A 25,572-nucleotide genomic window follows, 5' to 3' on the forward strand; every position below is an offset into this window, starting at 1 on the left:
ACGGTCAATTAATAGGTTTTGCACCAGAGGAACTTGAAATTTTAAAGTCTGCTTTAGAATTATGTCTTTTTCTGAAAGGAGAATATTGCTTGTTTAGCTTGGGGAAAAAAGCTGCTGCTGCATAAAAGGAGTCTACTGTGTGGCTTTGTCGCATTATTAGAAATAGTTATTTTTTGCAACTTTGTCCAGGAAATAGTAGGGATGTCAGTTCAGTAGTGATTTAAATTGCTTACCTGCTTTAACTGAAGGCTGGACTGTGTGAAGTGCTGAGTGTTTCACACTTTGACTTGGGTAGCCTATTACTGTAGAGGGGTAGGAGAATGTCACCTACAAAATTTTGTAAGATTCCTCCATGGTCTGCTTTCCTATTGTTCTCTGCAAAGTAGTCTAGTCCTGCCCTCTAACCTGGGTAGATACAATCTCTGAATTGGCATCAGAGTGACCTGGTGATCCTTAATATGTTACAAGAACCCAAGCAAGGTGAGCTTGTGGTGTCTTTATTTTACCATTTAACATACATCACGTAATCATGCCAAGAATACAAGATTTGCTTGACAGGAGGGCTTCTGATTTAAGATAGCAGTTAGTAAAATAGATCCTTTTATTTTTTGCAAGAAAACATAGATCTTGAGCATTGAGTCCTTGAATTACGTGCAAGAAAAATTCTTGGAATAGTCTTTTTGCCAACATCAATAACGTTCTTGATCTTTTGCAATAATCCAGTTGCTTCTGGCTGTGAGTTCATGGATCACCTGCCAACTGTTTCTGAACAGACTATACTACCTGCCTTGGGAATAATACCACAACTTACCATCTGGTGAGATCATGATAGTATCACTTGACCTCCACATGTGGTCTCTGTCAAGCACTTCATTGAAAACTGGCAAGACATCAGGGCCTGAACATACTGTTCTATGCAGCCCTGAATTTTGGCAGGGTTGCAGCATTTAGTAAGTAAACTTCATCTGGCTTGCAAGTCACAGACAAATAGGACAGGCTGATGTCATCATAAGCTTTAACTCTCATTAAAGAGAAAGTATGTGTCAAGTAATTATTAGGCTTTGTTGGGCAAGGTATTTAGGGGAAGTTAATAGACAAAGATAATTTTAAGCAGTGAGGCTTCTGAAGAACTGGCATTCAGTAAGCAATGAAAAATGACCCTAACACCATGCTTAATTTAGAAACTGGGTTTGTGTCGCTTTTCATATTTTGCTTGTAACTCCACCTTTCTTAGATCCTAAATTAGAAAGGTAAAAAATGATATAATAGAAAAATTAACTAAGTAAGTGCATGCTGTGTAAATCAGTTTTAATTTAATGTCTTAATAGTGTTGCATTCTAGTCAATGTTTAGCCAAATAAGAAAGCAAGGAAAAACATCACAAGTATAATCTAGTAAAAACTGTTCTCTGCTACTTCAAGCTATTTTTCGTTTGAGTTGTATTCACAGTCGTATCCCAAAAGTAATAGAAGTGGGGAGAGGGGAATGCAAACCCAGTTCCTCTGACTGCATACCACTTCAGTTTTTCACCTCTTTAGAGGATGGATGGTGCAGGTCACTGGGAGAAATAGGCACCTCATTTTGTTTGCAGTGTGCTCATCTTAATCAGGATATCATAGCTCAACAGACAACCCCTGAGTCCTGCTCAGCTCTATGTCACTGACACTTGCAGGCATGGATAGCAAGCGGAGTGCCATGGTGGGTTTCTCTAACAAATCTTTGCAGCAGAGTCTATTTGTAATTTTGGATGATAAAAATCTTGTATTTGTGGGAGGTAGCTTGATGTAGAGCCATGTTACGCTACAGTCCCTAGTAATACATCTAATTGACACTGGTACCACTTTGCTATTCCCCCCTCTTCTTGGTTTCTGAAGATTGTGGAAGCAGTGGCTTCTGGCTACCCTTTGTAAGTGCTGGAAGGAACTAGACTTGAGTGGAAATTTGTAGGGGGCAGTGGGAAGGGATGGCACAGACTAGATGATCTTTAAAGGTCCCTTCCTACCCAAACCATATGGTTCTATGAAATTGGAAAGGAATTGGAAACTATCACTTGACTTATCACCCAAACCAGGTTTCCCAGGCATTCTGTGTGCCCGCAGGTGGAGAAGGCTGATATAAGGGGGTTGAACACTGGAAATAAGTCAGGTATGTTTTTCTCTAAATTGAGAAGACTTCTGAGGTGATTGCCTAGGACTTAGCGCTAAGCACTTGAAATGCAACTTGGCTATCTCTACAGAAGAAAATTTTAAGTGTAGAGGAAAACTTAAGCTCCAGGGAGGTATGTCACTTAGTGGCGGTGGAAAGGGTGTGATTCTCCTTGTTGCTGGTCACACATTTGTGTGACTGCCACAGATTTTAGGCTACAGCCCATCCTTTTGGCAGAAAATTGGACAAAGTTGCAAAATAAATTTTGCAGATCTTCAGCTGGCTCATAACATCTCTCAGATTTTTAAGGACAGACAAGCAGACCAACCAGTCAGCCAGCCTGTAATCCTGGATGTGGGACTGAGAAAGAAAAGATGATGTATAAAACCCTTATGCCAGTGCCTTTCCCAAAGGCAATGACTCAAGGAGATGACATTCATCATGTCAAACTCATTGACAAAGTTGTCAGAAGAAATACTGAGCTGCAGTCCTACTATGTATTTTAAACTCTTATTAATGTTCGTTTGTTCTATTAATTGTATTGCTCTACGTAAAAAGATAAGCACAAATATTAAATGAAACTTTGGAAGTGGTTTTTGCCTTTTTTGTTTAACTTCTCTAGAGGAGAAATGAATCTTAGTAGCAAATCAATTTGTGGTGCTTTTAAAATGTGATTTTTAAGTGTTTGAGGATTTTTTATTGTTTTTCCCCTCCTAAATGAAGACATAAATGAGGATTACATTGTATTCAGAGAAACAGAGGAAGTTCAATTCTTTGCCAAAGCAAACATCCGCAGACTTGTGTAGTCTACATGTTTCAATGCATGTGAAAATATTTGGTGTTGTAGAGTGACTTCCTTGAGTGGAAATAATATTGCAGCTAGTAATGAGATTTTGCAAAAGAAGGAAATCACAGCTATCTTAGTAATTTAACATCTCAAATTTGTTTATGGATAGTTTCCTGTCTGACACATTTAACTGAACAAGTTAAAGTGTTTAAAGAAGATTAGAATGACATTAATTTTTAACTGCCCTTGACCATGACATTTCACAAAGGGTGTGTTCAATAAAAACAGATGGAAAAATGAGCTTGCCCCTTCACCTTGTAATGGCTTTCTTGTGTCAACTGATTTAGCTTTCTGTCGCCAGTCAGCTGAGTATTCAAGGACATCCTTAGCTTTCGTCTTCTTCATTTTATGAATAAAATAGCACAAGAGCATAGCAATTTCTGTAAAATCCAGTCATGCTGAGCTTTTTGTCTGTTATTAAGACTGAGATGTTTTAGTAGTTGCAGCTTGATTTTTGATAACGAATAGTAAATTTCATTAGAAAACCCTGTTTAATACCAGAATTATATAATGAGAAAAAATTAATTTGAAATTAAGCAGCATTATGCGACACGTGTGGGACAACCGAGGGGTCAGGCTCAGCCAGTATGTGTTTATGAAAGGGAGGTCCTGCTTCACTAACCCGGTCTCCTTCTGTGACAAGGTGACCCGCTTAGTGGATGAGGGGAAGGCTGTGGATGTTGTCTACTTGGACTTTAGTAAGGCCTTTGACACAGTCTCCCACAGCATTCTCCTGGAGAAGCTGGCTGCTTACGGCTTGGATAAGTGCACTCTGCGTGGGGTTAAAAACTGGCTGGACGGCCGAGCCCAGAGAGTGGTGGTGAATGAAGGCGAATCCAGTTGGCGGCCAGTCACAAGTGGTGTTCCCCAGGGCTCAGTGTTGGGGCCAGTTCTGTTGAATATCTTTATCAACGATCTGGATGAGGGGATTGAGTGCACCCTCAGTAAGTTTGCAGATGACACCAAGTTGGGTGGAAGTGTCGATCTGCTGGAGGGTAGGAAGGGCCTACAGAGGGACCTGGACAGGCTGGATCGATGGGCTGAGGCCAGCTGTATGAGGTTCAACAAGGCTGAGTGACGAGTCCTGCACTTGGGTCACAACAACCCCATGCAACGCTACAGGCTGGGGGAGGAGTGGCTGCAGAGCTGCCTGGTGGAAAAGGACCTGGGGGAGCTGGTTGACAGCTGCCTGAACATGAGCCAGCAGTGTGCTCAGGTGGCCAAGAGGGCCAATGGCTTCCTGGCTTGTATCAGGAATAGTGTGGCCAGCAGGAGCAGGGAGGTGATAGTGCCCCTGTACTCGGCACTGGTGAGGCTGCACCTCGAGTGCTGTGTTCAGTTTTGGGCCCCTCACTACAAGAAGGACATGGAGGTGCTGGAGCGTGTCCAAAGAAGGGCAATGAAGTTGGTGAAGGGTCTAGAGCACAAGTCTTGTGAGGATCGGCTGAGGGAGCTGGGGTTGTTTAGCCTGGAGAAGAGGAGGCTGAGGGGAGACCTTATTGCTCTCTGCAACTACCTGAAAGGAGCAAGGTGGGGGTCAGTCTCTTCTCCCAAGTAACAAGCGATAGGCCGAGAGGAAATGGCCTCAAGCTGCGCCAGGGGAAGTTTAGGTTGGATATTAGGAAAAACTTCGAAAGGGTGGTCAGGCATTGGAAGAGGCTGCCCAGGGAAGTGGTTGAGTCTCCATCCCTGGAGGCATTTAAAAGATGGGTAGACATGGTGCTCGAGGACATGGTTTAGTGGTGAACTTGGCAGTGCTAGGTTAATGGTTGGACTCGATGATCTTAAGGGTCTTTTCCAAGCTTAACGATTCTGTGATTCTATGAGTCAATAAAAGTAGGCAAAATGATACAATATTTTGTGGCATCTGATCGAAATATTAATGGTAAGGGTATTTTCAGAAGAGCAATGCAGCGTGCACCCTAGTTATAAAGCCAGACTTCCCACTTAACACAGTGCCTGAACACTTGGCAGCAGCAAAGCAGCTCTGAAGCAGAGGCCGCGAGTAGGCTGGGCTGCAGCCACCACGTGGGCCAAGCATGGCACAGAGGTTCAAAGCCAGGAGGAAGCACCCTGATGCAGAGCGGCGTTGCGTCACGACACAAACATCGTTGTCCTGCTTGAAGAGTTAGTTGGTCTTCGGTTGTGGGCTTGAACTCACGTTGGCAGTACCTTGGGAACCTCCCCTCTAAACTTGGTCCATGGGAGAGTGGTGTGTCCAGAGTAACACGAGCCATTGGGTCTGGTCAGTCCAAATGTCAGCCTTGCTATCACAGCATGCGTTTCTTAATTTCATATGGCTTGTTTAAAAATCTCCCTTTAAGTTTATTATTATTCATTTTCTTGTCAGGTTTGTGAGATCCAACACTGCAAAATCAAGATGTACAGAACTAAAATGACCAATCCAGAGAAATTGTTGGCTAACTTCTAAAGTGTAGCTCTTTCTATGTATTTTATCAAAATGACAAGTTTTTCATATAATACCCTCTTTAAAACTGTTTCCATATGCCAGTTTATTTAGTATCTCTGTGTATGTTGTTTTTGCAATAAGTTGTTGCATTGCATGGGATAATAGTAGGCATTTTAAATAACCCACACAAATGCATTCTGCAACATAAGGACATGTTTTTGGGAAACATCAGACTGCTGTCTTTGAATGCTGTTTGTAACGTACTTGTGGATTAAACATTCAGTTTTTAATCAAATGAAATGGATTACACCCAATAAGGAAACAAGTAGAGAAGTTCAGTGCTGAATAGACAATTTAATGCAATGTAACTTACAGTGGTCAGCCTCATGAATTGCTCCTACGCCCAGTTTCTTTGTGAGCTCCTTCAATTTTCTTTTGTCAGTGTATGCCAGTGAAAAGCCTAATAATGTATGACCTGTTCAGGGAATATTAGACATATGAGTAAATGTTGTTTAAGACACATTAATGTTCAATTGGGACTTCTTGTGGTTTCTAGTGCTAGGCATGTTGAAGCATCTGTTTCCCTGTGAAAATGCAGAATCAGCTGGATAGAATAGCTTTTATATCATCAAGTTTAGTGGACAGATTTATGTCTCTGTTCTGCAGCTGAAAGATTTATCTCTCTGATTTTCCTAGAATGGCTCTTCTTCTCAACTGCTTTAAATTATGTACAAAATCATAGCAAAATATTTTTAAAAACTCTCGAACCATAAATCTTTCTTACATACTAAGGTACCTCTTGTCTTTCACACAATGCTATAGAAACATCAGTGCAGTTATAGTTATATCAAGAGTTTAAAACTGGTTAATAAAATGTGTGTCTTTTCTTTTTACTTCTAGAGCTTCTTGTAAAATGGCTCTTAATTATTTCAAGATTCCTTAAAATTCTTCGTGGAGGGAAGAGGGTTGGGATGGTCCCACACATAGTTTGGGGTGATACTGTTGTTTGTTCAGTTACTAGTTAGCTCTGAATTTTTCTGTGGATCATATTTAAACACTCTTATAATTCAATAGGCATTCTGACCCCACACAATATCATCACCAGCAGGTGTATCAGAATCTGGCTTGCTTAAATCAGAGTGTGTGTCTAGTCAGTGTTGGATGATGGAAATCAGTTTGTAGTCAGGGCATTCCAGTGATTGAATCCATGTGTTCTTTTTCCAATCCTTTTTATTTACTTCTAAAAACAATTTCTACAAAAAATCACTCACTATTTCCCCAAACAAGACATTTTGTATACAAATTAGGCAGAAGTCACAACAGTACAAGCATTCTATAAAACAATAAAAGATCCTGATGTGTAATATTGCATAAAAAGGAGAAAGAAGCGGGTATATGAGCTTTCTTCACACAGTTTATATCATATGCTATACAATTTTTTATTTGTATATGCTAAATTATCCTGGGATATCCCTTAAAAAGAATCCTTATTCCAGACATAATCCTATTGCGGATAGAATATGTGTATCACCTGTAGCTACGATGTTTGAGCAGGAATAAAATTGCTTGAAGGAGGATTTTGTTAAATAGCAAACCTGGAAAACTGTTACATTTTCAAGTTTCCATTTTTCCTTTTCTATGGCAAAATGATAGCAGTGAGAGTAAAAGGAAAAATCAGTTGCTGTAAGACAAATGTTTCTTGTAATATTTATGGAAATATTGGGAAGAGTAGTTTGGCTTTTGAAACACAGACTAAGCACTTTTTTTTTTTTTTTTTCAACATCTTGATCACATATTGACTAGATCCACTGAGGGGTTTTCTGTTAAGGCACAGTTAGAACTGTTTAGATCTGTCCACCTATCGTCCAGGCTTTCTCCAGCAGGTGTGGATGCCAACTACTACACAGATACCTGCAGTTGATCAGGGGAAACCCGTTCCAGGTAACTCAAGAAGGTACTGTTCACTTTTATTGTGCAAGTCCAAGAAAGTCTTTCCATGGCAATTTTTAAGTTTTTCTTCCCTACTTGTGTTCTTAGTTGTGCTTCTGAGCTGAGATCACTCAGCTTTTTTCCAGGCTCTTTCTCATTCCTGCAGAAAGTACATGTCTCTCGTATGTCCAGTCTTTTCCCCAGACATCAGTCTTGGGAGAAGGAAGAAAACATGGCTCGTTCTCCTGGTGTCTGTGTCTCAACACAGTAGTCCTTGAAGAGTATTGAATAAATGGGCAAAACTTGTTCGAAAGGCAGTAGTTCTCAGAAGGCACCAAAGTGGCCTTCAGCATCCAGTTTCCCTCAAGCCCACAAAATCCAGCTGGGCTTCTAGTGTTAGTTTAAGAATTTTTACCTGGCCATATCACGATTTTGGAACACCTTGGTAGTTGCTAGGTTCTTTACTAGTCAAGATATAACTGCAGTAATTGCAACATTACAGTACTTTGTTATTTAACAGGGATGCACTATGTGCACTTTCCAAGGTTGCATTGAACCCCATCCCTTTTTCTCTGCCGTCTACAGCAAGAGTGTGTGTGCTGTCCTTAACAGAACAGACATGGGTATGTGTGGCTCTCTGACTGTGCTATTGTAGAGTCTTTAATTTGGTTTTGGAGACAGCAGAGTAAGATTTCCTTCTTGGTCAAAGTAGTGATTCAGATGACTGAGATATGTAGTCGGTGTCGTCAGGTGGGTTGTGAATGTTGGTAGATACTGGAGGGACAGAGGAGCACAAATTAATGATATAGTTTCTGGCTTACAGAAGGAGGCTTGGTTTCAGGAGCAGTAAACCTGCAGTAAATTTAAGCCTAGTTTGGTCTGCGAATAAAAGAAAGGTGGCATTTGCCAGATGGCTTAGCAAGTGCTTACATAGATAAATGTTTCCGTTCGAAAGATTAAGAGGGAAGGGTTGATAAATACAAAACCAGTGTCTGACCTGTAAGTAGAGGGACAGGCAAGGCAAAGGAGTGGAGCTCACATTGGAAATTTATCTGAGCACCTCCTTGTCTTTGAGTGCTTGATGAGTTTTTGGTGGTGGTGGTTTTTGTCTCCTTGGGCCTCCATTAATATTTTTCATGAATTCATATTCAGTGCAACCTAACCCAAAGAAAATACTAGATTGTTATGCACAAGGAAACTCAAACTCAATTTACACATCCACTCTTAGAGTATCCACAGACCTTTTGCAAGTAAGGTGACTGTTAAATGCTACTGATTGAAAAGTTCAGGCATTAGCCTTGTAGGATTCTTTTTCACACAATTTTGACACATAACCTCCCCATGATATTGTTGTTATAGTCTAAAAATATTCTAAAATCTTACCTAAAGCCCTCAAATTTTAATAAAGATGTTGAGCTTTCACAGAAAGAAAACACATTCAGCACATTCCTCAGATATTTTGTCTGCAATATTGGAAGTATTTTTCAAACAGCATGTGAGTCATGACATGAATTTAATGGAAAATTGTTTTTTTGCATCATACATGGTCTATCAATATGGGAACAGAAGTGACACTATTTGTCAGACTTATGTCCTTTTGGACCACTTTATTCATCTCTAGCTCAGTTGATGGTATTAATGATAGTCATAGAACACTTGTTAACATCTTTAAAAATTACATATTCATTGCATAACAGAATCTGACCTAATAATTTCTTTTAGTTAAAAATGCTACATAGGTGAAGCACAAGCGCTAAGACTAGGAAATACTCTGTTAGGCTCAGAGAGGGGCTCCTGTAACAAAGTTTGAATGGGAAATTACTTCAGATAATGTTGTTAAGGCTTGATTTCTTTATAAAAGAAGCAGCCAGCCATAACAAATTATTTTCAAGTTCTATTGTTTTGGTATACACAATTGCAAGAAAGAAACAGAATGTTCTTTGTGTTTCTTTTCCATTTATGTTTAGCCTCGTAGCTATGTTTACTGAGGTTGACATTAAAGAACTACTTTTAACAATTTTTATGACTTGTTCTTGAGCTAGACACTTCTTATATACATTGTAGTGTTGCTGACTTTAAACAAGCTTTTTGTCTTCTTTATGGTGTTTGTGAAGTATACTGCACTTAGCTGACAGTATAATAAAAGCATTTTTATGTGTGTATTTGACCAAACTTGCATTATTCCAGTTGTGCACTAGCTATTTTCTAGCCTTTTCCTTAGCTGTAGCAGTGTGTTCATCCATACATCTATCTAATGTTTCTCAGAAGATTCAACTAAATAAGAATGCATAGAGCTGAAAAACATAAGCTGGCTTCTAACAAGGTTCTTTTTTTTCTTCGTAAAGCCGCAATGTATCTTTGAGGAATTTGACTATACCAAACTAAGATTCCTTCACTCATCTGGTACTTGGGGGGAAGGGTGATTAGTGATCTCCATCATTTCAAGTGGAAGCACACATTTCCTTACTTTTTGCCTTGATCCTCAAGATTTCCTAGACTTAATTTTCAAATCACCAGTCCATCCACTTTTTGTCCTCAGATAAAATGACCTGTCTGTCTGGAGAGAAAGGAGTGAATGTGGAACCTGCAAAATGTCATTAAATAACTGCAAAAGTTGTGGCTTGTGCTTGTGAAGTGTTGGGGAAGTTCAAACGCTGTCTGTCTCCCATATGATTCAAGTTCTCCATACCTACTGAGTTTTGGAGACTTTGTAGTCAGATTAATCGAAGTCCCCATTTTGATAATTTTTTCTTTTTTGTAAGGTAGTATCCTGAAGAATCAAGATACAGTATTAAATGCTCACGTCTTTAGTTATTTAAAATGCAGTGCAGAAAATGTGATTTATTTTTTTTCCCAAGTGCCTATTTGCCAATTGCCCCAAATAGACATGGAGAAGAATGAAACATTAGGTAGCTGTCCTCCATGTAATTCCTTCTGTGTAAACCAAAGCCTGATGAGTCTGCTTCACTGAACAGAGTTTCCCATGGTTAGCTCAATATTGGGCATTCTGGTTCTGAAAGAGTTGTGGGGGCAAGGGGGTGGGATTCAACTTCAGTCAACTGCAGTCAGTTCCTAACCACTGGCAGGCAGTTTCTTCATCAGGAGAGGTGCTCCATCTTAATATGGAGTAACACCATAACTTGGGGCAAAAGATCTTCAATGGAGCTCTAAAATTTTGCTGTATCTGTTCCTGAACATTTGGCCTGGTGCTTTTTTCTGGGTATAACTTTAATTTCTCAAACGCCATGAAGTTTGGTGACCAAAATTGAAGTCTGCAAAATCGCTAGTTACTATTAACATTCTTGCCCATTTACTATGCCCAGCTTTATCTAGATTGGCCTCACTGGCTTTAGTCATGCACTGTATCCAGTGGACATTTAATGTAAAATGCAGAAATAATCCATGGTAGTAGGAAGCAAGACCAGGACACCTTTATTTCCCACCCTCCATCCCCTCCATCTTACAGAAACATTTGCTACAAAGCTGTGGCTCATTCTGCTTAACATGCTCTGTGTCCAGTGCGGTTACTACCAAGTTTCTCCACATGCAGGATACAGGTTCTCCAAGAAGGGGTGGAGAGTGTCCAAATGTCATGTGGCACAGTGGTTAAAGCATTCTCCTGAAAGGTGGGAACTGAATGTTTGTGTTTTATAACCTAAGACCCTCCTGAGTGCTTTTAGAAAGGAAGGATAAGTAAGGGAAGCTCTGTTCATGTCCTATTCTTTGTAAAATTCATTTATTCTCAGAGTTTTCACTCAGCGTAGGAAAGGACACATCTAAATGAGTGCCTTTCCTCTGAACTCTGATAATAGCTTTGAGCAGTGTGAAGCTACTATTTGTTTAATGAAATCTTCCACAACAAATGTATTTTAAGGGTTCATTAATCCTCTGGATTAAAGGAAAGATTATTATTATTGTTTAGGCCTTTGAAATATTAGAAAACCACCAGGCAGTTCTGTATATTAGATATCTTCAGCTATGGGGAGTATCAGGACGGACAGAGCAGTGAAGTGACGCATGTGAAGACTGAGGAATGCCAACAGCATGCCATGAGTGGGCAGCTCCCATTACCCTCTGCCTCAGCTAAGCCTGGTTCTGTCTAATGTTGTCAGTACCTTTCAGATACAAAAATTCAATGGTTTTCCTACATGCTTTTGTTTTTATTATTATTATTTTTCCGGAAAAAGGAAGTAGAGCTGAGTTTCACAAGGTACAGAAAATATTATGCAACCCAGTGAAACGCAAGTCACTTGTAATAAAATTTTTCGTATTTTTAAAAGCAGTGTAAACAGTAATGAAGTCTTCGCTTGCCAACCAGCATGTTGCAATTATTGGAAGCCGAGGTGTTACAGGTCTTCAAAAGTATGTCTGTGAAGTCCAGTAGACATAGAGTACAGTATGATCTCATATCATCATGCAAGCAAACTTTCAATTCTGATTCTTCTCTCAGAAGTCCTTAAACAAGAATTTGAGAGGAAAATAAAAAAAATGAGAGAGAATTTATTCGTACACACCGATTGGAGTATTTAACCATAATTTAAGGTCTGAAGAAACCAATGGAAAAACAAGATTACGCTTAACAACACACATAGTGTCGTACTGTGCATTGCTGAGTGTTGGGCTCTCTAGTTCCCTTTTACCAAAAACATCAGATGTCTACCAGACTGGTATTTCTGCTGTGACATTCATCTGCAGTTCTTGTCCCTTTCCTTCTCTGAATGCAATATTACTACACCTCTTCTGATCTGTCTTTTCAATTTCCTGTTGTCACTATAAATACTCATTATAAATATTCTGTGCTGAGAAATTAGGTCGTATGAGAATCACATTTTATTTTGTTACTGGCAATTTACAACACCAACAAAACATGTCCTTTACTGTGCCTGTTTTTCAACTTTGCTAGATTTCACAAGGAGCATCCCTAAATGATTTGCAGAAAAAGAAGAGGCGTGCCCCTCTTCCACCAACTGCATCTGCTCCCCCCACTCCTGCCATGCCAAACAGGACAGAAGAGAGGGAAGACAAGAGGAAGAGCACAATGGGTGAGAGGTGTTCTTTTTTCCTGTGTAATCCCGTGCATGTGCTTTCAATGCTCGCTGTTTGAAGTTTCCATAATTTCGTTATGCTGTGAGTTTGGGAGCTTTTGTAGCTTGGGGAAAAAAACGCATTTCTCTGCAGAATGAAAGTCTGGAAATAAGTGTTTGTATATTATCTCTTTTTTTAATGCCACCATTCAAAGTACCACAGGGTAGTAAAAGGTAGATAGCACTCATCAGGTGATTTGAATGTTTGGTACAAACTAGATGTGCAAAAGCACTAGCCCTGGGCCTATACTGTGCCTTTAAGGTCACGGTGGTTTTGCTAGTAAATGGAAATAGAGAAATAGTAAATGGAAATGCTAGTAAATGGAGATAGGCCAGGCAATACTGCATGCATCTGAAGCCATGGGGTTCTGCTAGAACTGAAGTACAGTCAAGCTGGTTCAGTCTCTCTTCATATTCCTAAAGCCTGAAGACATTTTCTTTTCCTGTAGTCCTCCAACAGTTTGACATCAACTGGCTGTATTCAGTGAGGTTTTTCTTTTGAATTTAGTCCTCAGTTTTATTATAAATCAATCTCTGCCGAGTCTTTAGCTAATCAGTAGAAGAAGAGAACTGGTGCTCTCAAAGGAATGCCGTGCATAGCTGGAGACAACAGAAGAAACTCTGGTCTTCAGCTGTATGTGACACCACATTTGCTGTCATGCAGGAAGACTAAAAACCATTCTCCCGGACCTCTGTCATTGTCTGACTGATAGCTTATTCAGGTCGGTGGGAGCTTTGCCCGAGTGAGGACCCCAAGATTATGCTTTTAGCAAACAAAGTGATTTTATGATGGGTAAAGATATGAGATAATAACCCCACATATTGGAAGTCTTTTTTCAGTACATTAAGAGAATCATTCTTCAAGTGCCATAATGCACTCAGTGCACTTCAGTTCGTGCCTTTGACCTCATGTTTCATAAAGTGCCTAAGACATACAGATATGACATCCTGTCATACATAATTGCTTACATTACAAATGCCTCGCAGTTTAGAAAGAAACCTCTTGGCTTTGTTCCAACATTTATTTTCAATAAACGCTTCACATTTAATGCCTCAGCATTTATGTAGCAGCAGGAGTCCATTATCTTGTGGCATGTTCGACTCCATTGACATCTCTCATTTAAACCCTCTAAGGGGAACATTAACGCTGTGGCATATAACACAGGAGTTTTCAGCAAATTGGCTTACTTTTAACCATTGCAGGTGTCCCAGTCTGTCGCTCCTCATGCTTTGCCCTACTGCTGGTCACTTATTGATGACATTTGGTGCTTTAACTTTTTGTAAGTCTTCATTTTATTTTCTATCAGTGCTCAGAATGTTACAGATGAAATGAAGCACAGCAGAGCCACTTCTAGTCCGTTCAGTACTCTGTACATAAGTGCTTGCTGGCCGGACTCTGCTGACATAGGATTCTGTAGTATCGTTTACTTTAATGGAGCCTTATTAATTTACACTGACAAAGAACTCGTCCCACAGTAGCCCTATCTTCAGTGCTTTTCATTTTCTGCTACTTTCTTGAATGAATGCGTTCATTAACAAGAAAAAATGCTACAGCAAGAGAAGGTTGGTAAAACAGCCTCTCTTCAGGGCCCTTGCAAGAAAATGATGAGAAAGCACAGATGGCTCTGAAAGCAAGAGAGAAAAACTGTGAAAAAAGCAAGACTGTAGTGAGGGGAAAAACGTGCTGCAAGAAACAGGCAGCCGCATGATGGAAAAAGGATTAAAGCTACCTATGTATCTCCCAAGTTAGCCACATGAATCAAAGCAAAAATCCTATCAAAAATATTCTCAAACTGGCAAATTCGTTTCAGTATTCAATACTGAATCACTTATTCTGACCCCGAAGTATCGTGCCCAGTTTTCTCAAAGCAGTAAAAAAGGGTCTGCTCATTTGCCAGCATTAAACTGTGTCTTGAATCTCTGGAAGCTCGTGACTCCTAAGTAGAAAATCAAAATGGTTTAATCTTTTTTCTTCCCTCTTGGTGCTAATTCCCTTCTCAGCAGCACCAGAGCATGAGCCTAAGAGTATAAGAATGATCAGAATGGATCAGACCAGAGCTCTGTCTGCCAGCATCTGTCTTCAGCAATGCCCACAGCAGATGCTTGAGGCAGGGTATGAGGGCAGAACAAGCAGGTAGTCATGGTTCCACAGTGCACTTTCAGCCTCTAAGGACTTTCAAAATTGCAATTAGCTCTAGGTCTGTATACCACAAACTGGCAGCAGCTTTTTAACGTTGCAAATGGTTAATAGAGTGTAGTGCAAAGGTGCATGTATTTATTTAGTTACTGTACATAGTATTGAAATAAGCCACCAGCCAAAGTTATGAGCATTTCCTTTCATGGCTTAAAACACTGTTTTGCAAAAAAATGACTTAATCATCTGCTTCTCCACAATGTCAAAGTAATAAAAAACTACTCAGAAAAAGAAAAGAAAAACCTGTCAACATACTTACTTCAAAATACTGACCTGAGGCATCTTCTTCTTTCTCTCAAAGAGTCAAGAAAATAGTCACGTAAAGTATCCTAGAGGTCAACAAATGTAGGCAGTTTGGCACTTAAGAAGATAAAAATAAAACACATTTTTCACATTTCCTTACATAGCTTTTTTCAATTTTTTTTTATTAAACTTTTTTTTTTTCTCCTTCCTTATGTCTGCCAAAACTGGTGACTTTAACTGTTAGCTGTGATGTACACATATGTACTGGGCCCAATTCTGGTGCCATTGCTGTTGGTTTAAGAGAGACCTAGCTTTTCCTTCTCCCTTAATTATTTGGGGGTAAATAAGAGCAGAATTAGATCCAGAGAGACTTTGGATGTGGGTAAGGGAAAATCAGTGTGTGTTTAACAAATAACAATAAACAGAGCGATCATTATCTTGACAATGAAGTAACTAGTCAATTGATCCCCCTGTAGGTGATGGACGACAGGTGCCACAAAAGCCTCCTAGAGGCACCAATCGTGGTCCACCCCAGTTAGTCATCCCCCCACCCCCACCTTACCCTCCTCCTGACAGAGACATTGTGGATCCAACAGTCTGTTACAGAGAAGCAGATGTTACAGCACCAACAGAGCTGGTACCTAAACGTATGTTTCATAATATATGTATTTGCATTTCCACTCTTTTGATGGTTACTCTCAGAGGTAGCTTTTCCAGACTTTCCTCTCTGCTCTCTAGACATACATGTCTGTTTTTTCCCTTTTTTTCCAGCTTGTTGTCTTTTAAAATGCCCAATGCAGTGTAACTAATTAATATAAAGTAAACAAAGCATTTGTTTGGAGACAGTTTTGCAGATGATACCTGGCCATTGTATGGAAGCATTTAAAAAAAACAACCATCAAACCATGTGACTTTGTGCAGCTGGAAGCAAAAATCTGTTGTCTTGTATTAATTCTCCATGTTTGGTTTTCTCTACTAACATTTTTTCTGTCTCTCCAGAGATGAATTCCTTTGAGAGTCAGTAGGTCTGTCAGTCTAGGTTGAAAACTACAGGGTGTCTCCCTTAGGAAAATAAAACCATTTACAGGAGCTGGGTATTGTTAAAGACCTTCCCGTCCTAATGGCTACATCTTCCTTGCCATCTCTGGATAGTCCTTTGCGTGCTCTTCCCCTTGAGGCATAACAGTTACCAGACAAAGAAATACAATATTTTCCACATCCTTGTGTATTTGTGAAAAGCATGTTTTCGTGCTACGTTTTCGTGATTATCCATTGACTGTCTTTAAATCTTTGTACACAATCCAAGTCTTTGACCATGTATTATGTTCCCTCTGGGCTTGCCCTGCACACCCATGTAGATCCTGTAAAGGCAGGAAAGCTCTGCACGTTATGGCATCTCATGGACACGCTTCCTTTGAAGGTTAGGAGGGTGTCTCCCAACCATGGGATAGAGAAATATCTCCATTAGCTGCTAATTTGACAAAACATCTTTTTCCAGGACATTTTCTTTACCAAAATTATTCTTCAGGTAGCAGTTACTCTGATACGTTAATGTTGGTGTGGTTGCTGTTGGATACCAACTAAATCTAAAGAATTCTTTGTCAAATCTGCGCTGAGGAAATACAGATTGACAATTTTTATTGGGGAGGAGAGAAGGAAATTAAGGAGAACCATATGAAGAGAAAACGTGAATCTCATTGAGGATTAACCCTAATTCATTTTTACCAGCATATGCACAGAAATAATATCATACTTAAAATCTTTTTTTTGTTAGATACCATCAGCTTGCCTACAATGTTTTCTTTATTAAAAATCTGTTGTGGCCTTCTTTGCATTAATATTTCTGCCTCGTTTGAGTTTCTACCACTGTTATTTGGCAATGCTTTCCTGATCTAACTTGGTGATCAAATATTCTTTAATCAATGCAGCTCTGATTTTATCAGCCTGATCATTTGCTCTTAAACAAACACAATATCCCAGCCAAAAGGATTTGATTAAGCTCATACATGGAAACATAACATGAGCTTTTATTATCCTCAGTTTACTGAGAGCAAAACAATACTGCTTAGCAGGTACTTATTTTAGACTTAAAGCATCAGTGTTGGAGAGAGACAAGCTTTATAATTATGCTGTGCTGTACCTAGATACAGATAAGTGTATAGATTTACACAAGAGAAACGTGTATAGATGTACCCATGAGAGAAAGCAGCACGTATGACAGATGCTAATTATATTGCCTAATGCCATTCAGAGAGGTGCTTAGATACTGCAGCGATTGAACAGTGTAAGAACAGAGTTTTGCAATGATGTTTTTTATTGCCTGAGAATGCCTCAAGCAGTGCAAATAGGACTTTGGCAGTAGATTCAAAGAACAACAAAATTTTCAATCTTCCGAACTCTGACCTCAGTAAATGTGTTTTCTCATAGAACAAGGTGGGAAGGAGGATAAGCTACTGATGCCAGCTACTGATGAAAGGCATATTTGTTCTGAAATCACTCTCGAAACAGCTTTCTCTGATGAGGATTGTGGCCTTCTTGTGCTGAGTGGGTGACTGTCACGAGCAGTTTGTCTTTCACAAGATGAGATTCCCATTCAGAAATTAAAATTCTGTGATCATGTGGAGTTTAAATTCTTGTTCCTTATGATCTGCCACTGTCTGTGGGGCACTGAGCCCCACCCCTCATTCCTTTCCAGCAAACACAGCTGTCCCATTGTGCTCTGGGAAACCCATGTTGAGGAATTTTCATTTCGTAGAGGATGGTGGTAATCGCTCTTCACGGAGTTTTCGAAACTTATGTGGAGTGTAAGTCATTCATGAATAGGGCCTTTAGTAAGATACTTGGGCTTTTCTGACTCTAATGGTAAGAATCTCTTCCACAAACAAGAGTACAATTGTTCCTCACAGTTTTTGCTCTTTAATCTTTTTATTCTCATTACATGACCTTTCCTCTTAACTTTTGCTCGGGTAGACCCTTAGCTGCATGTTGTGTGCATGTCTAAAATGATATGCTTATGGGATCCTTTCTCCTTCCTTATCTTACTAATCAGATTGTTCATGGCCTGTGATTCTAAGATTGACTGCGCTTTGCAAATGCAGAAATGGAGATTGTCACCTCTGTTGTGTGGCGTTTGGTTATGTCACATAGCTTTTGAAGTTCCCAATAAATGAGTCAATAGTAAGCTCTGTGCTACTTTACCTCAGGTACAGAATGCACATATTGAAACATTGCTGCACCTAGATGAGCAACTAAAACGTGCTGCCTTGAAATGTTTTCAACTAGGTCACTAGAATAAACGCAATATTCCTGTGAACCTCCATGATTAGCCCTTTATTTGGCTTGTTATGAACTATCATTAAGAAATGCAGTAAGAAATTAAAAGCTGTTTGAAAAAGAATAAACAATTCACCTTCTTGTAGAGTGAGATCCTGAAGTTAAATTCTTCACTCTGACCCTGGATAAAGTACTAATGAACTCAGGGTTCGCACTGGCTAAGGGCTTGACAACTGGCGGATTTTTAAATTTCTGAAAGTGTTCTGTCTTTAAAGAAGTGAAATCATTATTTGAATGTGTCTTTGTTTTTAACTGTAGATCAAAGTAATCAATCATCACTTAACCAGAAAGTTTGAAAGGGATGATGGAGTGGGTATAAGCATTTCCCAGTTATTTTGTGTAGATGACATGTATACTACTAGTTGATGGATAATACCAGGTTAATTTTAAGGAACAAGGAGAACAGAAAGGAGCCTTGTCCCCATATCTAATTTTTAATGTTTTTCATTATATCATTGATATATTAACAAGTTATACAAGCCACTTGACAAAAGCTGTGACAGTTTCAGAAGCAATTTGGTCATATTTCTTCAGTCATCTTCTATATCTAGTCTTTCACAATCATTAGGGTAATCTCTAAGGGCTGGACTTTGTTAACTTGAAGGAAAAATAGGTAGAGAAACTCACAGAGAGGAAACTACATTTTCTTACATGTGGTTCTAAATTAATTGAGAACTGCAGGCTGCTGACTAGGGAATTTTTCTGGCCTGTCATAATGCGCTGCCTCAGAAGAAATCTGTCAAGTGACCCAGCCTTTTCTTTCTTAAAGATAGTCTTTAAAGCAAGAAAATTTGCAAGTGTGACTTAGGAGGCTTATACTACCATCACTCCTCTTACTCATCCAGCCTGATCTGAGGTTAACGAATGAAGTTGAATCTCCAACATCATCTACCTTGGAGAATTAAAATTCAGGCCAAGTAAAGCAGAATTCCTAGACATGCTGCATATCAGTAGGTATTGTGCTGCTGGGATTGAGTTAGCTTATACATGAACCCAAGGAGTTAGTCTCAGAGCATCTGTGGGACTCCGAATTGTAATACATGTGCCCCCGTACCTACACGTCCTTTGGACATCTGATTCTTTAATGTTACTGAGCATGCTAGCCGTTCTGCTGTCTGACCTACGCAATATTTATGATTTTATCCTTTTACTCTTTTCCCCCAACAGTTTACTGTTGTGCATCATTCCCTTCATATACCAAGCGCGTCTGACAGACCTTGCCTCTTCCTATGACCTTCATACCTCTGAACCTCCTGTTGCCTCTGCTACCCTGATTCTTCTGTTGCCTTCCTTCCTCCCCTGCTGGAAAAGAACCTTTTTTTCTGACTGAGATTTTGGCTTCCTTTCTTTTTGAACTCGCACATACTCTTTTAATTACTATTGATTATTTTTGGCTGTGGTTCATACTCATTTGTGAGATGTATGCTCCAGAACTGAATGCTGTGTTATATAAATCTATATATCAGCCTCAGAAAGATTATCCGTATATTCGTCTGTTCTTTTTCAAACAATTCTCTTTATTTTCAGCCATGGTTTAATTTGATTTGGTGTTTCAAAGAGGGCGTTTTTGGGACGGGGTGTCTTACTTTCAATACTGTCTAAAGATTTAATGAAAAATTCCTAAAAACATTTTTCCTTTTTTTTTCTGTTAGCCTAGGTATAACATTTTACATTCTGTAATATATTCTATTTTTCCTTCATTGCATATGTTTTGTTCCTTTGGAACAAAACTAGAACTGTGCATGGCCTAGTCAAGTTGAAGTGCAAGATTGTTTCTATATCTTGGCTATCAATCAAGCTGCCAAGAAAAAAAGATCTGTTGGATCTATAGGGTGCCTAAAAGAAATACTAAGAACCAGTACCAAATGCACTAATTCATAGGCTTTACATCTGCTTTCATCCTGATGCTTAGCATGAGTAATTTTATCTTGATGCTGGAGACATCCTGTGCAGATCAAGGTGTGTGTTCTATTTCTGTAACAAAAGATGCAAACACTGTTTGCTCAAGATAAATCTCGTTCCACAAGTCTCCTTTTTATGGTTGTACTAGGAATAGTCAGTGAGTTATAATTAAAATATCAGCTATAGGATTGTACTTACCAAAAACTTCTTTGCGCTGAAGAAAATTCTTCATGTGAACGGCCCATGAGGCATGTATTTTTAATCGTTCTGAACTATAAACATAGGTTTTATGAGTTGCAATGGTGCACACACCCAGAACTATTCTGACCTCACATGTACTGTGATTTAAGACATTTATGTTATTTAAATGAGTGAGTTGCAATACATAACTCTAATTTAAATGATGAAAAATTATTGTTTTACCCTCAAGCAAATAATCATGTTCGTCTTGAATCCTTTCCAGGTAGGCAAAATGGAGAATAAGAAAGCAAAGCATTCCTACAGATAATGTGAAACATGATTAAAAAGGGTTTTGACAGTTTTTAATACAAATATGACATGTAGTTAATAAGTTTTAAGTGATGCTTCAGAAAGTATACTTAATACCCTAAGGGTCTTCTAATAAAAGTGGAGTAGAATTGAACTCTCTGTGCTGCCAGGTACTTTGTAATAGCTTCTTAAGACAGGACAATGGTTTAATTGTAAGTCTTCTCTTAAAAAAAAAATCTAGTAGGTGTTCACAATGTGAAGATTAAGAACCTAATTTACCCATTCTCATTACTCTATTTACATCCTGTTTATAACTCCACAGAGTTACATGCCCCATGGAGTTCAGACTAGTATAAAAATGGAATAATGAAGCGGTGAAACAAAATTTTTTATATTGAGTACAATGTAGAAGTACAGTGTATTGTAAAAGCAGTTCTTTGCATTGACAGCAGTTTAGCTTAAAGTAGGCTCAAGTTTTCAACAAAATCACATTTTAAATAAAAAAGTTGCCTTGCTTTGAAGGAATACAGCTATGACCCCTCTCCACATAGCTGACAAGTTTGCTGTTAAAAGCTGTCTCTTTTCAGGTGGTCTGCTCAAACTTTTAAAAGCTCTAGGTGAAAACTCAAAAAGTTCATTCCTCATCCTTAATTTACTTTTTTTTTATTAAAATGGAAAATTTGCCTCTAAAAATACATTTGTGGGAATTCACATTTTCTGTGAAATTCCTATGTAAAATATTTTAATGACCTGTTTAAGCTAGCCAGCTCTGCCTTTCCGAATTTAAAAAAAAAAAATTCCTTGCTTATGCTAGCTCATATCCTTTGTTTCTTACAATTTCATAAGTGCAAGGTACATATATAGTATTAAACAGAACTTAAAGAAGAAAAATTGCTGCATCTTTACAAGAAGTCGTCTTAATTATAAGAAATTATACTATAACATTAGCATGTTTAAAACCTCCCATTACTATACACAGTGTGGGAAAGAACTTTCAGTGACTCTCATTAAATCCAAATCTATTCCATGTAATTGCATAGATACTCGGTTTCACAACTGTTAATTCATTAATTGTGTGTGTGCAAGGGGGTAAAGTGTTTAAGCAAAGTGTGATTATGGGCATGTGAACTCGCCGGAAGTTTGGTTCACAAGCAGCAGCTCAGCGCCGAGGTACGGTCAGGGAATCCCTGCTTGTTTCAGGCTTCGACCCAGGATTTCTAACGTCACCTCAATTTGCCTGCCGGAAGAGAATGAGAGTTTTTCTGTCGTTTTCGATGAGAGGAAGAAATGTCAGTTTAGGTCAGTTTGACGGAGTCTTAGGTTAGCAGTGATGTGAAAGGACATTGGGTTGGTTTTACTCCTTTTGTTTTAACCATGGAGACATTAAAAGTGTAATGAGAATGGCGTGCAGAAGTTGATAACAAATTGACTACTATACTACAATTTTTCACCAAAATGCTCTTACCAGGGTTAGTAAGAAACACATTTAATATACTCAGGATTTTTCTTCACTGCCACACAGCATTGCTCAGATACTGTCCTTCATGGTGAGATATCTGGGGTGGAAAACAAATAAACAAAAAACCCCCAAAAATTGGAAAATATTATTGAGCCCTTTCAGGCGGACAACTAAATGCGTAGATAGTTCATAAATCAAAACAAATTCCAGTATTACGACTGCAGTGTCAGTGACATTCAGTGTTCTTAGGAAATAAGGACAGATGTATAATTTATGATTAAACCCGTTCTGATACATGATGAATGTGCTCAACCCCTACGAAATCCAGGGGATTAGAAACAGATTAAGCTTCCTGGTGCGCAGATTTTACTGAATGGCCATAGAAAACTTTTTTCATGTTGACCACCAGAGGGAGCCGATGTTGTCACATAGCTGCAGTAGGTACTAAGTAAGAATAATGCTAAAGATTAATTTTAAGCTAATAGATACCACATTTGTACAAAGATTTTCAGTTCTTTAAGAATGCCGTAAATTAAACCTAGTTTACTGAGTTGTTTTGTTCAGCAATTAAAAAGAAAAATATTTTCTTTCTGTTTTTTTTTAAATCAGTTTCATCACAAATAGGAAAATAAAGATAAAATCATATTTGCAGGTGACGCCACTGTGATGGCATCTTCCAGACATAAGCTCAAACTTTTACTGTAGGCATTCTTGCAAAGGGTGGTGGCATGTTGGGTTGGCTATTATATTGCGTAGATATTGCCTGTATATTTATGGCAGCTGTGTTCAAGGTGTGGAAATTAGTGCATATAGCTGGTGTATGTGCTTAAGAACAAGTGCATAGGAGTAGGTCAGGTTTAGTGCCAATACAGAAAGATATGTTCTGCTAGACAGGCTTATCAGCTTGAGTTTTAGCATTTTAAAAGCATGAGCAGATTGTTTTAGTATCCATCCTCTTTCACAGACAAATGACTTCATTACCAGCAATTGAGTCATTCAGAGACTAAAATCTAGGATTCAGAGACTCTCCAAACGTCCTTAAATGTCTTTTCTACATGTAGTGCTTTCTTTTTTTTCCTTAGGATTGAAATCTTTGAGGATTGAAATGAAGGTTGTCTTTCTCACTTTCTCTTCCAGTGACAGGGCTGTAGAATACTAAACTTTGAACTCATTCCATTTTTATCTTTAGAAAATGTGCTGCTGCTCCAGAACTGAAACTTATTCTGGGCAGGTAAAATATGGAGAGAATATTCTAAATATATGATTGGAAAAAGGAAATATTTCTCTTTTTGTTCATTTTTAACTGGAACTATTTAACGCTGTCCGTGGCATGTAGATTGCTCAAAGAAGTGCCAAGGGAGAGTGACTGGTAGAGAGATCATTCAGTCCAAATTGTATGATGAATTGCAAAGGCCTATGATGCATTTATTTATTAAACATATGGTCATGCAATCTATCATATGCCCATCATCTGTCCCTGTATTCTGCATTTGTAAAGTTAACTCTGTGGTCATGATTCTCATACGCTCATCATTTATGTTTACAGCCACTTTAAGCCCTCTTTATTGTTCCATCCCAGTATAAAAGTGCCTCTTTGTGAGAGTTGGGCCGTGTGTGTGTATATAAGAGAGCAGTTCTGTCTTCCGAACTTGGCTTCCAGTCACTACCATGACTCTCAATATATATTTAGTACATGCAGTAGGCACCATTTAACTTTCCATACTAAAATACATGTTATTTTAGAAGACAGAATGTAACTTATTCCATCCCTCCGAAATTACAGCCATGTTGTGTTCTAATGTCATTGCAAAACTATGAACTCCCCCCTCAAGGACAGTGAGACAAACTTGCTGTCACTGTTTACACACTTCTTTTTCAGATATCTCATGTATAGTACGCAGATAGGCTTCTGTATAGCACCTGTATGGCTAGAGAAGTCCACTGTTAAAATTCATAAGAAGTTGACAGAACAAAAAGTGACATAATGAATTCTTTCTTTATCCAGAAAAGCTTACACATAATAAACTGCTGATTTTTCCTGAGGTGGAGAAGGGGGAAAGTGGTCTTCTATTTTTCTATGCAAGAATCGGCTGCTTTATTCCTTGTTTATTGCATATTCTTCTGTGATGCTTTGACTTCAAGTGGTAAATGACCATTGAAAGGATCAAGGCCAGCAGCAAGAAAGAACTACTTTAGAAGTTGATAACATACTGAATGGTTATCAGCTACTGAGTCCTTTATATCCCTTGAATGTTCCTTGAACATGAAAGTTTTTTTTTTTTCCTGTTCAGTTCTAATAAGAAAATTGTAAATTTGGGTCACCAGATCTGCTTCATTTTCTCGTGCCTTGAGAAAGTTCTGAAGAAGGAGACTCAGTCCTGAGTAAAGGTAACACCAGTTGGAAAGGGGGTATTTTGTATTCCCTTACATGTTCACTCTGCTGCCTGCCACGGTATTGGAAATAATACCTGTGATTTTGCAGACTTTGAGCCAGAAGTCAGTCCTACAGTAAGGGAGCACAATTCCTTTGAATATAACAAAATATTTTCTGGTTACATTAAGTATGGGACTGGACTCCAGTGAATCAAATAGTCTTTGTAGTCTCATTTCCTGATATTTAGGTTTTTAACTGGTTATTTACCTATTTCATAGAGTGTGGAATAAACTTTAGCTTCACGTTTCCCATCCTGACTAAATGTAAAGACATTTCTCTTCTAATTCCCTTGCAGCCCAGCTCTGCACTCCAAGTGGTCTGTGGATAAACTGTGAATGTTTATTCTAAGTGAAACCAAATTCCCTGTTTTCCTCTTCCTTAGTCAAATAAGAGCAGTTTAACTCTGTGAGCTGTATCTTTAATATCTGACTGGCATCTTAAATGTACTCTGTTGTACTTGAACAGTGGAATATGAAGAAATCATCACACCCATACAAGCAGAGAGACTTATGCCTCATCAGTAACAGGCTGGACTAAACAGCTGTGTCCAGCCAAATGCACGCAAGTGGTGTGAGTGTATGTGTGTGAGAACTTTAATCCTGTGTATGAATTTGAAGTTATGCTTGATCTGCACATTATGTATGGGCCAAATCAAACTAGAAGGTTGGTATTTGAAATGGCATTGAAATTTGTCGTGCAAGATCCCACTGATTCAAATGCAGGCAATGCACAGAAAGCTACAGAAAGCAAACTGTTGAAAATTCTGGTATTCTCTGTTCCAGGTAGGTGATAATACCCATACCAAAGTGCTTGTCCATCCTTAGAGATGCTCATACTCAGCTTTTCCTATTACCACTTCTAAGTCAGTAAACACTGACTAAAATGCCTCCCTGCTTTCTTCTAAGAAATTGAGAATTCTGGCCATGCACATTCACTTCTGAGTTTTAGGGCCTGAGAGAGCAAAAGGCGGAGAGCAGAGACAGAGTCTCTTTTGTCAGCTCCTTTTGTGGATTCCATAATTGGTTCCTGGCATGGGTAAAATAATTACTTTCCAACCTACTGTACCATAAGCAAAGGTGGGGTGTAATGGAGGACAAAGACCTA

At 38.8% G+C, this 25,572-nt stretch overlaps 1 protein-coding gene across 4 annotated transcripts in view; it reads left to right on the forward strand.

Annotated features, from left to right (window-relative positions):
* Window positions 1-25,572, forward strand: part of COBL (cordon-bleu WH2 repeat protein) — a 164,007-nt gene that overhangs the window by 99,430 nt on the left and 39,005 nt on the right. For all 4 annotated transcript variants that reach the window (XM_082306391.1, XM_082306393.1, XM_082306392.1 and 1 more), the window contains one exon: window positions 12,234-12,372. In XM_082306391.1, the coding sequence (XP_082162517.1) occupies window positions 12,234-12,372 (139 nt within the window). The remainder of the gene's footprint in view (window positions 1-12,233; window positions 12,373-25,572) is intronic.

The sequence above is a fragment of the Platalea leucorodia genome, assembly GCF_965183815.1.
Source record: "Platalea leucorodia genome assembly, chromosome: 1".
NCBI lineage: Eukaryota > Metazoa > Chordata > Aves > Pelecaniformes > Threskiornithidae > Platalea > Platalea leucorodia.